The sequence below is a fragment of the Pectinophora gossypiella genome, chromosome 15 (assembly GCF_024362695.1).
Source record: "Pectinophora gossypiella chromosome 15, ilPecGoss1.1, whole genome shotgun sequence".
Classification (NCBI taxonomy): domain Eukaryota; kingdom Metazoa; phylum Arthropoda; class Insecta; order Lepidoptera; family Gelechiidae; genus Pectinophora; species Pectinophora gossypiella.
In genome coordinates this window covers 4,839,129-4,855,806 of record NC_065418.1, presented here as the reverse complement: position 1 = coordinate 4,855,806, position 16,678 = coordinate 4,839,129, and the positions used below count along the sequence as shown (strand labels likewise).

General features: G+C 36.8%; 3 protein-coding genes across 5 annotated transcripts in view; all 3 read right to left on the bottom strand.

Moving 5' to 3' along the window:
• The window catches only part of LOC126373067 (pyruvate carboxylase, mitochondrial), a 38,150-nt gene extending 34,003 nt beyond the window's left edge, over positions 1-4,147 (bottom strand). For 2 of the 3 annotated variants that reach the window (XM_050019030.1, XM_050019032.1), the window contains exon 1: positions 4,017-4,147. The gene's annotated coding sequence lies outside the window, so the exon portion shown is untranslated. Of the gene's footprint in view, positions 1-488; positions 620-4,016 lie in introns of those variants that run through there. The other variant, XM_050019031.1, reaches the window with a different exon arrangement.
• A 725-nt stretch (positions 4,148-4,872) lies between these two features.
• LOC126373234 (uncharacterized) lies at positions 4,873-6,938 on the bottom strand. The gene is made up of 2 exons (XM_050019296.1): positions 6,902-6,938; positions 4,873-6,319 (listed from the first exon to the last, which is right to left on the bottom strand). The coding sequence occupies exons 1-2, from the start codon at positions 6,911-6,913 to the stop codon at positions 5,897-5,899; spliced, it is 435 nt and encodes a 144-aa protein (XP_049875253.1). The 5' UTR covers positions 6,914-6,938; the 3' UTR covers positions 4,873-5,896.
• Positions 6,939-11,877: 4,939 nt separating this feature from the next.
• On the bottom strand, positions 11,878-13,686 carry LOC126373235 (uncharacterized). The gene is made up of 3 exons (XM_050019297.1): positions 13,609-13,686; positions 12,531-12,740; positions 11,878-12,109 (listed from the first exon to the last, which is right to left on the bottom strand). Exons 1-3 carry the CDS (start codon positions 13,618-13,620, stop codon positions 11,930-11,932), a joined length of 402 nt encoding a protein of 133 aa, XP_049875254.1. The 5' UTR covers positions 13,621-13,686; the 3' UTR covers positions 11,878-11,929.
• Positions 13,687-16,678: the final 2,992 nt, after the last annotated feature.

Below are 16,678 nucleotides of genomic sequence, written 5' to 3'. Positions count from 1 at the left end.
TAACTCTGACACCAGAGTTGATGGGGTTGCTAATCCACCTCACAACCCACACGATAGAAGAACGAAACGTGCGGAACACCAATGCAATCGTATCAAAAATGATGTCCTCATTATGACCGAAGTTTTACTTCGAAAGTAAAACCAGTTCCAACTCAGGTAAACAAACTCAAATTGACACAAACAGCTATGTATACATATACCGTTGAAAAACCTGTATTTCGACTGGCGGGCGAGGCCCTTTATTATACTTACTGTAATAATTATTATACTCTAGTATCATTGAATGAGACGGCAGTACATACACAAATAGGCTAACAGATAACATCATGGAATAGTAATGATAAATGGTATAATTAATCGCGTTAAGGTCAACTTGAAGCATCGCATGCCGGGTGGAAAACCACGGAAAATGACATTTTTCTCGGCAGTTTTCGTGAACATTAGTTTTTGTTTAAATAAGGATGTGGTTTAGAGATAAAAGCACTCACCTTAAGAAGTAGGTAGTTAAGTAAACAAAGATAACAAAGACACGAGTACGCGAGGCGGCAGTCAGCACGCTACTGAAGGCGGTGTGCTTAGGACGCAAAACAGGTCAGCGCGACCTCTACAGGCTTATCAGCTGGGTTCAATGGCAAGAGGGCTACATCTGTTTCGTAATCCAGGACTTTGATAGCTGGAGAATTATTCAATACATTAAATAAAGTGTATTTACTTTATAACAAGTAGGTACTTCATATTTTGGTGTAGGTATATCCTGAAGTTTATTACGTATATCGTAGAATTCTTAGACCGCAGTATGGAAGTTTTATCTTGTGGTTTAAAAGTCAGATGGAATCTGTACTAATTATCAATACTAATAGGTACTTATTATGACCTATGAGCGTTAACTCTGTCACATTTTCACTCTTAAACCACTTAACCCATTCAGATGAAATTTGGTATGAAACATTTAAGACCCAGAAAAGAATATAGGATTTTTCCCTGAGATTTTACCTTAGAAATCACCCCTTATGGGGATGAAAAGGCAGCTGGAAAAAAAAATACGTGGCGCACGCAATAACCATCTTTCACGCGGTTAGCTAGTTGAATTATAACAAGAGAGACAGAGAGGGAGTCTCATTGATTAACGCGATAAGAACCCGGTATTATGTGTTTTAATTATAAAAGACAATACTTCTACAATTAATGTACCATATTTAGCAGCCGATATTTAGCAGTTCTGATTACCTTGTATTTATAGAACTGGCGTAGCATTCAACGACACGAAGTGGCGCTTCGCCTAGCACTTGACCACATTTTTTAATTAACTAAATTCGTTTTTATTCGACTCCTGTAACACAAACCTTTCTCGACACCGCACATATTAATGGTGTGAACTTCTGAAACATTCTTTCGGTTGTTCGCGTGTTTGTTTAAATAATGTCTTAAATATTTCGAGGATCGTCTTGTGAGGAACTATGTAAAAATTGGACGACCTAGAAAACCAAGTAAGCGTCTTTTGAAAAATTACGTTCTAATACGATTTACGTCATCAAATCCTCGATTTCTTTCAATTAATTTAATAACGGGTACAAATTTAGTCCACAATCTTTTACTTGGATAAAAACTAGCTTGCTATTGCGAGATTTTGTTAACAAAAAATTTAATCACATTCGAATATGTTCTTTTAAAAGGCGCTTTCGTGGTTTTCACTATAAGGCTATATGTATATCTACCTATTTAGTCTTTATAAACGCACGGCCGTGTTTTATGCTTAATGCGTTACGCAGAGGTACCTACAAATAATCAGACCATAACTCGATGCGAAGTCTAGATAATATGTTGATCCGCAAAATAAGAGTTCTTTTTATTATTTTGTATGGAACCCTAAAAATGATAAACTTTATCTGAATGAACTTTCTACACCCATTTATTTGTGTGGTTTTGAACAATGAACGTACCTACGTAAGGCATGGTGAAATGAATATCATAATAACTTTTAGAGCAGAGTAGGCGCTGAGACAAAGTAATACAATTACTGTTTAAACATTATTTTTTATAATCAACGTTTGTAGGCATGTGGTATAAACTAATGATAAGACAGAATACAATGTGTGTACAAACACTTGAGTGTATTGGATATCCATTAAAATGATGATTATTTTTTTATTTTTAGATTAGATTTTTTATAGGTAAGTACCTAGATAATTATAATTATTCCAAATTCAAAAAAATGTTTTTTGTTTGATAATGTTTTAGATATTGATGTGGGTACAACTTTTCGAGTTCCCTTTCTGGAGTTAGTGAATGGATAGAACATTTTATGAGCAAATCAAATAAAACATGCTATAATTAAGATGAGCATGTATGCATGAATCGTATGCTGTGACTCCATTCACGCCGCGTGAGCTACACGTGCCAAAGGAATGTACTCGCTAAAATAGGTTTCAGTGTTTTATAGGAGTGTGTATGTGTATATTTTTATCTTGACTCGAAAGACAAGTGTATGTTTTGGCAAAAACAAAACAACTTTCACATATACAGACTGGACAGTTTATAGTGTAGTAAAATAAATAGTACTTTTACAATAGACTTTTGAATGATTTTGGGGATGGTTATAATTGCAAGATAATATTGCACCTGCCTGACCCAGCAGTGAGATATGTGTAGGTTATTTATGTTATGTAATATTAAAATATAGAGGTTAAATATGTGAGAACAAAATTTGTAAGGATACTAACTGCTTCAGCCTTTGAAAATTATACCTAGGTATAAGTTTTATATGAAAGTCATAAAAAAGAATATATTTTTAAATAATAATATAATTATATGAAAGACATAAAATTAATTATGTATACAGTGTGGCCAATTTAATCACATTTTCTTTTTTCTATTATTGGTTTATGCTCTGGCTCCTGTTTATTATGAGTCTGACACTGTCAAAAATGTGAGTTACTGTAATTATTATTTTATATGTATAACTGGTGTTCTAAAAATATATAGTTAATTTGGTATGTAAATATTATATTGTGTTACTTTAAAAACAAAACAAATGCTTTTTTTCTCAATAAGTTAACAAGCCAAATATAAAATAAAATAACATAAAAAATAATGTTGGCTCTAAATTATATAAATTCTGGCAACCTTAAATGTACTTATATGGATATGGCTTCAATATATTTAATATGAGCTGTTGAGTTTTATTGTTATTTCTGCAGTTGATCTGTCAAGGACAAAGTACCTAAGGAGATTGTGAAAGAAACTGGGAAACCTTGATCCACATGTGTATAGTATGTGATGTAAGTAAGTACCTACTAAATCATTGCACTCAATAGAAACTGGTTTTGAGAAAAACACAAAGAAGTCAGTATTCACATATATTCATTTATATTGTATTAATCAATATTAACAATATTATGTTTATTTATTTTAGATATCTTTTTGAAAATAGGTAGCTATCTATATTAATTTAGGTTGACGGTGAATGTCGTGTCTTATAAGGTAGTGAGAGAATTGGCCTTTGATAGACAGGAATGGAGAATTATATTGTACACTGACAAGAGTGTGGCTCATTTAAGTAGGCCTATGGAAATTAATTGAATTAATTGTATTATATTACCTCAAGCTATTCCAATACAATTATATTTTCTTTTTCGTTCAGAATAGCTAATGTAAAGCAATGGTACCAGATTTGTATTTGACCTATACAATGAATGACCTTGTTAAAGTAAGTTTTTAATTGAAAGGGAAAATACACAGCATACCTCTGCGCCTTGGAATAATAATCATAAAAAATAGTTTTAAATTAAATCAATAAAAACGCCGCCGAGTACTTTTTTAACTACTGGGCAAAGTAAAGGGGTTTCCATCATTATTTACCAATGAGTACGAATTTTAATTAATTATTCCATAAAAACGTAGATATCGGTACAAAAATATTTTCGGAATCCGACCGAAGTAGTTTGTAATAAAAGTTTGTCATACTAACCACAAAATTGAAAGAAAAATATAAATACTAGTAATAGTAATTTACTTACCGTTTAAGACAGCTTGTAACAGGAAGCAACTCAACGTTATCGAAATATTGTATTGTTTTGAAAATACGTATTTAATTTTTTGATTACACAAGTATTTTTGCGCTATCGGATTCTGTTTTTTTTTCTTTTGGAAGGGTTTAACGGCTCTGGCCTAATAGCCTTTTGAGCCTGTCATTTACTTAATATATTAATTATAATTTTTACCGTTGTATCATTTAATATTATTTTATTACTGTGAAAAATAAATTTCAAATATTTTATTGTAAGATTTATTTGGTATCTGACAGATACGATTGTTATAGTTTGTTCTACTCTAAATTAGTGTCGTACTTTTCATGCCTTAAGTGGAAGAAAAGGACAGGGCTAGATTTAAAATTGACAAACTCAATAAAAAAATCATATAAATACTCGATAAATACTAGAATTTTACTTAAAAGTAAAAATCTAGATACAAAAAAGTACTGCAAACTATAAATTTATTTCTATAACACTTGCTCAAGTATGGCTCAAGTACTTGCTTTCGGTATTTTTCTAAGATGGCAACATTTTCTGCTCTAATGTCAAATAGCACTAGAGATGTAAATGTTTAAAAGATCGATTTGTAATCGATTAAAATAAAAATATTTTTTTTATAATATGCAAGTATATTAGAAATATTTTATTTAAAAATGCCTAGATTGCTATAAAATACATAGCTAATCTTGCAATTTTTAGCAAATATTTGCCAAAATATTTCACTATCGCACAATAATGTAGATAAATGCCTAAGTAAGTAATTCCGCGGTAAAAAAATGTATTTATACGAATTTACCACAATCATTATTAATAAAGATGCTAATAGCGTAATAGGCAGTGGGTCTACCGCATGCGTGTGGTATAAGCTGTTAGCGCATATTGTACGCTCACTTGCTTCCTAACATCATTAATTTCAAACGATGAAAGTTATTTCGTTATTTATAACAACAATTCCATTTACTCGGTCGATTTACTTCCTTCGTTTTTTAAACAATGCAAAGTTTTTTTTATTCTTATGCTCATGCTTTGGGTAATTGGGTATTACAAATAGTTAGGTATAGTGTAATGAACTTACTGTCTATTTATTTACATCTGATATCATAAATGACTTAACAAATATCTTAAACTTTCTATAAACACTTATAGTAGGTTCATAAAATCGTATCAAACGTGAGAGGCATTAATTTATTAACACGCCTCTAGTAAATAACTAATAACATCACAAAGAGAAAATTTAAAAATATCTGTCTCGTACGGGACTTTTTGTTTTTCTTTGGAGTTTCCCATAAGCACGGGTAAGTGCTATAAAAAGTCAACTAATAAAAATATCAGGCTACAATAAACTTAATTTTAGTTCAAGTACAAAACGTAACGCAACATAGTAATTTTATATGTGCACACAAACTAACTACTTACTCTTAGTCAGACAGAACCACATAACAGTTAGGGACTATTAGTAACTATGACGAAACTTTTGCTATGGCGTTTTATACACGGATTAAAAAAGTTTTTCTAGTTCAAATTTTTAGTACTTTCAATATTGTTACGAACATTATACCTCATTATGTGTATATAAACTATTAAAAGATGCTAATATTATAAAAAAATACTTAATTATTATTAATATTATCATAAAATACGTCGTAGGTGAGTAGTAGGTACTAGATAGTTTTTATTCTGGAAACCAAAAGTATTAGTTCTGCGTTTTTGCTATGCATATTTCCTAAGGTACCGTATACACTGTAAATGTCCTTAAAGTCTAAGTCATTCGTGATATAATGATAACAATAATTTCATACACAGTCTAACACAGCAGTTGAGCTCACTCTACCGGTCTCTGTAGATTCTGTGCTTATGTACTCGGATTATGATGGGCTCGTCTTTAACTTCTTTTTTGACAGGCACGCGTTTTTTTGTCGGTCGCTTGCTGTAGTAGAATCCTCCTCTGGGATTGGGGCGAGCGTAGAGGATTTCAGGAGCCGTCTCCACTCCGTCGAGTACATCGGCGCAGGGGGCGGGGAGTACCAAGCGTGGGGCATAGAGGCTGCGTATACCCTTGGTTGCTCGGGTATCCTATGCACCGCCCGGTTGGGCCGGTACAGCGGCGTTGGTGACAGCACATGTAGGACCGGTAATGGAGCATGCAAGGGGATGGCTACATAGCTGACTCTGTCGTATCCCTGAGCGTACTCCCTCGCGTACACTCCATTCCTGGAGCTGCGACGTTGTATAGCTGCACCCAGCGGCTCGCTGGATGCACTGCACACCCACAGCAGTAGTAACGTTATCTGAAATTGGAATTACATACTCACTATACCTATTAACGAGACTAAATATACTACATAATAAGAAAGTATTTTTGGGCACATGTGACTCATTGAAATAAACCTAAGCGAGGTGAAAAACAGCGCAGTGTGCTTTCTTTCCTGAATTACTTGACACTATTGACACGGGTTCAAAACAAATCAAATCAAACTCTACTGTATATCTCGCTTTTCAGGAAACATACTCTAATCACAGAAAACTTGGGAACCGATACATTTTTTCCAAAAAACACCATCTAAAAACACGCGCGGCATATCTTCCGGATAGCATTCCGGAAAAGAACTACCGAATGATAATCGATTCGGAAATAAAGAGCCACTGAATTAATATTAAATTCTTATTCAATATTCACAAAAGAAAAAAGAAAAGGTTTATTAAAAGAGAAGATGCAGGTCGTGTCGCATCAGGAGGTGAAGGATTTGGCGGACAGAAGAGGGCAATGGCGATTACTCCAGCGATAAGAGCGCGGTTCTTAAATAATGAGAGAGAGTCAATATTCACTCGATTCTGTAGTAACTGTAATATGAAACTGAAATGGGACTCACTATAGATTTCATGACGCTGTCCGTGCCGCGAGCCGGTGGCCACACAACTGCGGCGCGGACGCCGCGGCGTAACACCTGAACGGTTGAAGACCGTTTCGACCAACTGTGACCGATTTCCAACGCTGAAATTTTCCGGCTTTGATGTTCACCGGCTTCCCTTTTCATTGGCTAGCATGCTAGTGGTGTAAGCTCTTCAGACGTGCGTGTCATGGGAAGATACTAGAGTAAGATGTTATGTAGGCATGCCACAGTTAAGTAGATAAGTAGGTGCTTGTGCTTTACACAAAGCTACGTACCAACCTATATTGTAAAAAACTTAAGAGCTAAAGCGATTCAGACAATTTTCGGAGAACTGCGACTGTTAGGTAAGATTATAGTATGTATTTATAAAACGCGGGAGCCACAAAATTTGTCGTGATTTCTTCAAGCACTTTCAAACAGTGATTATAGATTTCAAATATGAAAATTTTCAAAAATCAACGCATCGATGATATGTCGTCGTATATCGGCTAACGAGGTCAATGGGAAGATAGGTAGTTATCATGGTGTGGAAGAAATCATGGTAGGTACTTATAAGAAATCTTATACCATGAAAGAAATGAGCATCGGGGATTTGATTTTCGGTTAATTGTGACAGTATATAAGGCTTCGTAGAAATAAAGCATCGTACAAACTTATGTTCGATCAGGTGTTCGGTTCAAGTCTCGGTGAAAAAAAAAAAATATCTGAAGACTTTCGGACTCATGGGAAACGATAGATAGATGGATGAAAGGAGTCCAAATGAAGAATTTTGTTTTCTTACTTTTTACTATCTTTTCTTTCCAGTTTAGTTTCTGGTTGTGAACATTCAAACGTGCATATCATGGGAAGATTCTAGATTAATTATGTGGTTTGCGTTGCGTAGGTTATATATTAGCTTACGTGAAAATGTTGTAACTAGTAGTGTGGTTATGTGGATGGAAATCGTTTAATTGAATAATTATTATGGCTTAGTACCTGCTAGTTACATTAGTGAAGAAGTCCTTTTTTTGACTTAACTTATTGTAGATTTGTCGCATATGGCATTAACTACTTGGCCGGACAAATGGGGAGCGCTGAAGGCTCTCACCCGGTGCAACGTTTAAGAGAACAGGCCTGAGGGTGCCCAGTCGGGCGCGAACCTCGGCTCAGGGCGTCGTCTGAGAGGAAAAATATTTGAAAGAATTAATCGACCCTAGTGGGTCGATAGCGATAAGCGCTGAATGAGGGAAATCGTCGACCACGCCAGCGGGGTCGGTATCGGGGTCCTGAAGTGTTTGGTGTCGCGAGCGGATTGGCTGCCTCTATGGCTAGAGTAATCGGGTCGTCGGGATCGTATATTACGTCCTTCGGACGCCGATACTTTTCAGTATAGTGAAGAAATCCCGTTTCGCAGTCGAAGCACGTGTCATTAACACCCTGTACAGTCCGTGTCACGAAAGAAGTCCCGCAGCCGCGGCTCTACTGTCACAGATTCTGAATTGTGTCATAACAGATCTAGATAAGTAAGTACAGTCATGAGCAATATAATGTACCTTATGTAATATATGTACTTTAGGACTCTGTCGCACTAATATATTTGTCATTTAGTGAGACTTACAGTTCAATTTGTCAAAAAAGTTAATGTGACATGGTACCAAAGTGTATACATAATGCTCGTGACCGTACTTACTCTATAAGAAAACGCTCACCCCGCTCCTGCTTATCCCGGTGGGAAATAGGCGTGAGTTTATGTATGTACCACCTGTCACGTTGGTATAACAAAAAGCTCGGTGGGTATGTACTTAAGTACATAGTTCATCTTGCGATGGATATACCTCTCACTACTCCAATTGGGATATAGTCGTAAGCCTATGCTTTTTTAATTTATGTTATGTACTCTAACAAAATAGTTTCCCGGAAAATAGGAATGAACCTATTTATTCATTTATTCTATTATTTCTATCTCTTTTTATTCAATTCATATGAATGAATTAACAAAATATTTCGCAACATTACATACACATACATAAACAGCCTATATACGTCCTACTGCTGGGCACAGGCCTCCCCTCAATCAACCGGAGGGGGTATGGAGCATACTCCACCACGCTGCTCCAATGCCGGTAGGTGTTTTTTACGGCTAATAGCCGGGGCCAACGGCAACGGCTTTCGTAACATTAGCTTAGAATTATTAAAAAAATAAATCTGGTATAGATCCAAACTAGGTTTATTATCATTATATGAATAAAACATTGTCACACCCCATATTAGAAAGGCAATTTCCCAACAAACGACGTCGGACCAAAGATGCACGGCTCGCAAGAACATTTTAAAATCCTGGCACATCATAACTGCTTCACTTCATCTCATAGGGTCCGCTTACCTAACCTGAAGGTTTGACAGGTTCGGTTTTTAACAAAAGCAACTGCCTGTCTTATCTTCCAACCTGCGAAGGGAAAACCAGACCAATAGGTTAGGTTAGGTCAGAGACCTCTGAAACACATTTCTTGCGAACATTTGCAACTTGCGAATGTGGGTTTCCTCACGATGTTTTCCTTAACCGCTGATAACGTCAAACATTTATGATCCAAATATAAATTCGAGCACAAATTTGAAAATCATTGGTTTAGGTCCATGCTGGGTTTCGAACTTGCGACCTCACGACCAGAGTCAAGCGTTCTTCCAACTGTTCTGAGCTACCACGGCTCTTGCTTCACTTCAGTTTACTTAAACATCGCAGTTGTACCGGGTCGGGAGGGAATGAATTTGATTAAACTCTACCGGCATACTAAACTATTGGCCAACGATTGCTAAAATGTAAACTTGCAAGTGTCAAGTTCTTCGTTAGCCTATTTAGTATTTATTACTGCGACTGTAGGTTGGTCACGTCTGAAAAGTTCTCTTAAGTATTTTAGAATCGTGTCGCATTCACTTTTTAACAAATTGAAAGAAATTTAAATATGTTAATGCGACAGGGTTCCATTTATTTTGAGAGATATTATTATGATCGAAGGGTGACCGTATCTACATCGACATAGTATCTTACGTATTATTGTTTATTCTTTAACGGACGACATTATGACAATACAGTCAGATCAGAGAAGGCTTTTTATGACGTGACTTATTGTACAGATGTGCCGCAGATGGCAATAACTCCTTGGCCGGACAAAACAGATAACGTAAGTATAAACTATCTTCATAATTTACCCCAGAAGATCGTAGACCGAAATTCGACGACGATCTCAGTCAACAAAATGTTTCAGGAATGTCATGTCACTGCGTAAATGACCCAATTACCTTAGTAAGTAGGTTTAATTTTGCCATTTGCTGATTGCTTGTGTCTATAATACATATAGGACGTTCGTCCTAGGTATGTGCTACGTATACACATAGGACATTGTCGGTACTTTTATGAAGATTACTTACGTTACTGGCTTGATTGTACTACTGCGATAAATTGGTCATTAAAGAACATTCTTGCGCAATTTCGTCTCATTCGCGATCGCCATGCGTGCGTGTGAACTTGGGCTCAATACATGTAATGCACCGCGTCCATCGGCGATACAACCTCTAGACTCCTAATAACAGACGGACGGGTTCTGTCGACACATCTGACTTATAGATTAGATATAAAGACGCCGCGCGCCGCCGCGCGCCAACGTTCGACCAATCGCAGCCACTTCCGTGACTTTTTGACGTGTTTAAGATCTTGGGTGAGCCTCGCTCGATAGATTGGGTAGTTTCCTAGGTCAAAAGATATATTATTCAATTCTGATTACTAAATAAAGACAGATCTAAAGGTGACAAGAAAGTTTTCTTTTTTTCTATTTAACTTAAGTATTTATGAATTTTAGTGAAAAAAATTTAGTAATAAGTGCGACATTATCTCACGTTTTTCTATGACGTCACAGGTTGCTTTTTTATGCAAATTCCATAGGAATTTCGTGTTTTGACATTTAGTAAAAAGTAACTGTTTTGACTAGTTGGACGCTACCCTATTCTAATGCGATCAAATATTAACGACCTTATTACAAAACGAAGACTGATGATAAACTAGGTTTTAAGTAATAATCTATGCTACGAAAGAAGTCCATGGATTTTAGTAGAACTATTTGACAAGTCATAATAAGTAATTCTATGCAGAATCCGCGACAATGGCGCGGCGGCCGCGGAACTACTTTCTTGACACTATATTATTACTTTTTTAAAGCAAGATTATCTTTTAATGTTAAGGCAATAGGTGTCTATTAGATTGTGTCATCGAGGCTCCGCGTCACTTCTCGTAACGTCTCAGCCTTGGATCAGCTGATCGCATATTTACTACCGTATCGATTTCCAAACCAGATTTAGCAAATGATACATCTTTTATTATTACGAAAGTCGAGACGGTATTATTACGGTAATCTGAACACGGTCTAGATTTTATTTCACTTAATCCGATATCGTCTTTATGATTTATTAAATGCCATTCATAATACTAATTTATAAGCCCATAAAAAATGACGATCGTGTGAATTCGGTCAGGCTTCAGAATCCCGAGGCCTCATGATCGAAATTCAATATCTAAAAAGTTTGCGCTTAGTTACCAACCTAATTATAATAACTTATTATACTAATTGGCATATGGCATATTATTGATACTAATTGGCATGTAAACAAATTAATATAGGATTTTTTTCTGACGTCGTGTTGCCTCGGACACTATTGCATTGGACACACTATGAGGGCTTTCATGTGATGGTTATTAGAAGCATCACAGATTATTTTTTGACGCGGCTTATCGTACCTATATTTGCCGCACATGGTATTAACTACTTGGCCGGACTAATGGGAAGTGATTAAAGTAAGAGTCACAAGTACCTAAATGGATACCTTTACTTAGCGATGGTTCTTTCTTTTTGAAGTACTATCTAAGTCGAGTCATCAACGGACGATAATATTGGTGAAGAGGTAATAAAAAGATTTAATAGGAGTTATCTTAGTGTATAATTAGCTAGAACATTTGGTACTAAGTGGGAGTGGGGGTAATCACCACCAGCCACCGTGGGAGAGGGACCCATGGGAGAGAGAGCCGGACGAGTAGGAGCTGTGAGAGATGACAGGAGCAAAGGAGATGTGTGGGTGCTCCTCGACGAGTTTGTGCACTTTCACGATCTTCGGGACAGAGACGACCTTGGGGACAGACACGATTTTCTTGACCTCCACGATCTGAAAGCAAAAGCACAAGATTAATTTCTGCATTCATGACATTTTGATGATGGGAAACGGTAGGTAAATGAAGGGGATCCATTGCTTCATGGCCGTTTTATGATGCTGCAACAACTTAATGATCAGGTATATGATAGATGTGGATTCGAAATGTTTTGACTCTGTAATGAATCTAAGATATTGTTTAAGTAACCTTAGAAATCACGGGATCTTGTCATTAAGATCTATAAGTTTCTTAAAACACTACATTTGCATTAATATAAGATTTGTAGTTAATATTTTGAGAGCAGAATCCTTGCCAATGTTATTAGCCAACGTATCATTAATTTGATCTACGAAATTATACTTCATAGTTATAGGTTGTATTACAAAGTGCACATAAATTAGAGAGGTTGGAATATTGAAACTCTTTAATGCTTACCCTGGGCACCTCAACGACTTTGTTGATAGAGACGAGGCGGTGGGATGGGGCGTGGTGGATGATGGGAGCGTGCTCGATGATGGGGGCATGGTCCAGCTCGATGTGCCCGTGGCCAAAGCCGGAGTCAAATCCACCGCTCAGGAATCCACGCTTTTCACGCTTGCCTTCGGGAGCCCCGAGAGCGGCGACGGCTAGGAGAACGACGCAAGCCTAGGAGTGAAAGAGTAAATTATTAAATTGCACTCCCTGTCTCTCTCTTTGGTATTTATTTATGAAGGTGAAGTATGCTTTCTTTGTATCTCAAATTGATTAATTAAATTGCACTGTTAAACTTAAATATGAAAGTGATACCGTGATAATTGTTCGTTTACGTGAAGAACTACGGAGATAAGTAATTAAAAATAAAATTCGGAGGTGTAATCGTTACCACTCTCTCTACTTTGATGTAATTCACTGGTTAGTTATGACAAGTTTTGGTAACAGCACACTTTTGGATAGACAGGTTAGGTTAGGTCAGAAAGCTATAAATAGTATCTTTATCACTATAAGAATGGGTTTTAGGTTTCAGTAACACCAGCATTTCTAGATTGAGAATGATACAACACAACTTTATCGTCAAGATAATCAAACGGCACAGTCTGTTAACGCACTTTTATGGAGTTAGTCTGCACGAAATTTATTCCATCTAGTTTTTTGATTCGTACTTATTTTGTAAACACTTTAAGTTAGTTTTTTTTAGTTTTATACTCACGAAGGATTTCATTGCGATGTCGGTTGTTTAAGAGACGATGTAGATGAATGTTTGGATAGTACATTTTATGCGTTTTATATCCAACATGTGCGAGGTCGAAAAATTTCGAAATTTTATGTTTTGTGTTGCAACATTTGTTGTAGTGACGAGTAGGATTAGAATTCGGAAAATGCTATTTTTACCACGTGAAGCTACACTTACAAATTGCGAATGAATCTTTGTTTTGTGACAGGTTTTTACAATCTTTTCCCATTTCTTCGCGGAAATGATAGTAAAATGTATCTTCGAAGCTTTTCTTTCCAAAATAGTCAAATAATGTATACTCACGAATGCTTTCATTGTGATTTAGTTGGTTGGTGGGTTGTAGATGAGAGAATGTGAGGGACTGATGCTTGTAGTCTCGTGTCTCGGACGTTATATAGCGAAACGTGCGAGGTCGCAAAATTTTGCAAAACCCCGTGCGGGTCCGTCGTGGGGTGCGTTACGCAAATACGATCTTATTATAATTAATTGAGCTCACTATCACGCGACATTTGAGCCTCATACCTTCATGAGGAACGAAGACAACTCGTACACGAATCGAAACGTTTTTTGAACACGAAAAGAAAAGAAAAAATATGTATTCGGCATACTTAACATTAATTAACATAACATACTACGAAATAGAACTATCTAAATCAGATATACTTGCCTATGGCAGAAGTGCGTGCAAGTTTTTGGGTTGACAACAAAAACGCAATTTTTACTTTATCAAAGTCAGTAACGCTACTTTTTAGGAGGTTTTAGAGAGTCCTAAGAAACTCTATTATCTAGGGAGGTACGAGTAAATACAATCTACTTATCTTCTACTTGTAACTATGAAATTTCCAGTCAATGACAATTTCTTTCAACACTTAAAAGTCGCGTAAAGACGAATTATCACGATTATTAGGTAGGTATCTACTTACTTATATGAAGCTTTTAGACATTTTAATCATGAGCCATGTCAGGGGCCTTTGGCGGCTCAATCATAATCCTGACACTAATGTTGATGAGGCTGGTCCACCTCACAACCCACACGACAAGAAGAAGAGACATCATTTTACAAGTTAACTTCGAATACTTAGATCAAACACTAGAAACATCTTTCTATGATAGATTTTAGAATAACACTGAAGACTACATCCTTTTCCCTTTAATTAAGTACTAGATATCTCACTTAGTACCTAGGTACCTACTAAGTACTTGTTTCATGAAGATACGACTACTTACTAATGTTAAATTGCATAGGAAATTGCTGTGTTGTAAATCTAAAGATAATTTATGCCGAAACAGCAATAGATTAACAGTAAAGTAGCAGACTCGCAAAAGGTCGTGGGTTCGAATCCTAGTGTTGTACTTCCTTAACCAGTTTCTGTTGCGATTGTTGTTTATATTGTGAAATATAGGATTGCTATCCTATCTCCAGTTAATGAAATATGACCTTTTCATGAAATGATCGAGCACATCATGAAATGACCAATTCTAAGATCTGGCCACAACATATATAATAATATATTATGATTGGATAGTGTAATGGGGCCTTAAGTGGACCATGTGAAAACGGAACGCTATGGGTATGATGAGTAAGTACCCATACACTCACCAAATAAATGTAAGTACCTACCTACTTATACTTAAGGCTGCAGTCTCCGCAAAATGGAGTCGTTGCGAGTTTTTTGTAACAATTATTTTTCCATTTTTAAGCAAAGCAATATTTCTTTCTACTTCTTCTTCTATCGTGTGGATTACCAACCTCAGCAACCCTGGTGTCAGGGTTATTATTGAGCCGCCAAAGGCCCCTGACGTGGCTCGTGTAACGATTACTCACTTACACTACTTAATAGTAACCGGGACCAACGGCTTAACGTGCCTTCCGAAGCACGGATCATCTTAATTTCGGACAATCAGGTGATCAGCCTGTAATGTCGTAACCAAACTAGTGATCACAAAGTGAGACTTGTGATATGTCCCCACTGAACCCGGGACCTCCGGATCGTGAGCCCAACGCTCAACCACTGGACCACAGAGGCCGTTACGATGTTTCTTTGACTACCGTTTATTGTACATAAGTATACATGATATAAGTAACAGACCCGTATTTTTTTATGTCGGATTTCTAGACGCTAACTTTTTTTTATATTTTCTCGCCAATGTTCTTTAGCTGGTTTAACTCATAAATCATGTCAATTGGTTTGCCTGACAATACCCCATAGGGTAACGGTAGATTAGATGTGTACACACTTCAGCAGTAATCGCCAATGATGATAAATAGTGTAACTCGGAAGTTCACTTTCGTTGGCTACTCATTATCATTCGTTATCACGGTTGCAATGTGCACGCGCATCGACGTGGTTGAGCGCGTTTTGGCAGCTGACCAGTGACGAGCGTGTAGCGGAAACGGGTTTGAACTCTTGCGCACCTATAGTAATACCTACTTACTAATAGCAGCGTCATCAAAAGGACAAAATTTAGGACGGCTTTCGTAATAATCTGGGCATTTGAATGACGAATGAATGCTTTTTTTATAGATTTAAGTACTATTAAACCTTCTTAACATAGAGTCCGCTTGTAGATTAATCGAATCACTGACTACTGTTATAGAAAACAGAATAAATCAGCCTAATTTCGACTGATACATCACTATCCCAATGAACGTCACAACACTGGCTACTGTCTGTAATATGACGGATCTTAGTCGTACTACGTATTAAGCTATTGTAAAATAATGATGTATGGGTATTGATATACAGGATGTTAGTGACATCGTAACGAAAACTTTGAGGGACTTGATATCGACTCAGAATCATGGTCTGAATCATCCCCTTCCAGTGGCGGATTTACAAATTTGCCGCCAGTAGGCTATTCAATTTTTGCCGCCCCTACTGACCTCTAAAATTCAATACGCTTATTTAGTTCACAATCATATTAATTACATTTATTCTGTTAATGCAACTTGCAACTTGTTTGTGCAACTTTCGGATTTGTATTCTATCGTCCTCATTACATCGGCTTTTTCCCGTTATTAAGTTTTTTTTAACGTGACTTATTGTAGATTTGCCGCAGATGGCATTAAGTACTTGGCCGGACAAATGGGAAGCGCTGAAGGCTCTCACCCGGTACAACGTTTAAGAGGCCCAAATTTGCCGGTTATATGGCCCAAATTTGCCGCCCCCTAAAATCTGCCACCCTAGGCTTCAGCCTACTCAGCCTACTGGTAAATCAGCCACTGTCCCCTTCAATATTCGTTACGGTGTCATTAACACCCATACCTACGTACTTGTATAGGGTGTAAGTGACATCGTAACAAATACTGAGAGGGGTAATTCAGCGTGTGATGCTCTGTCGCGGGGCCACCACCTCCAATTCAGTTGAAAAC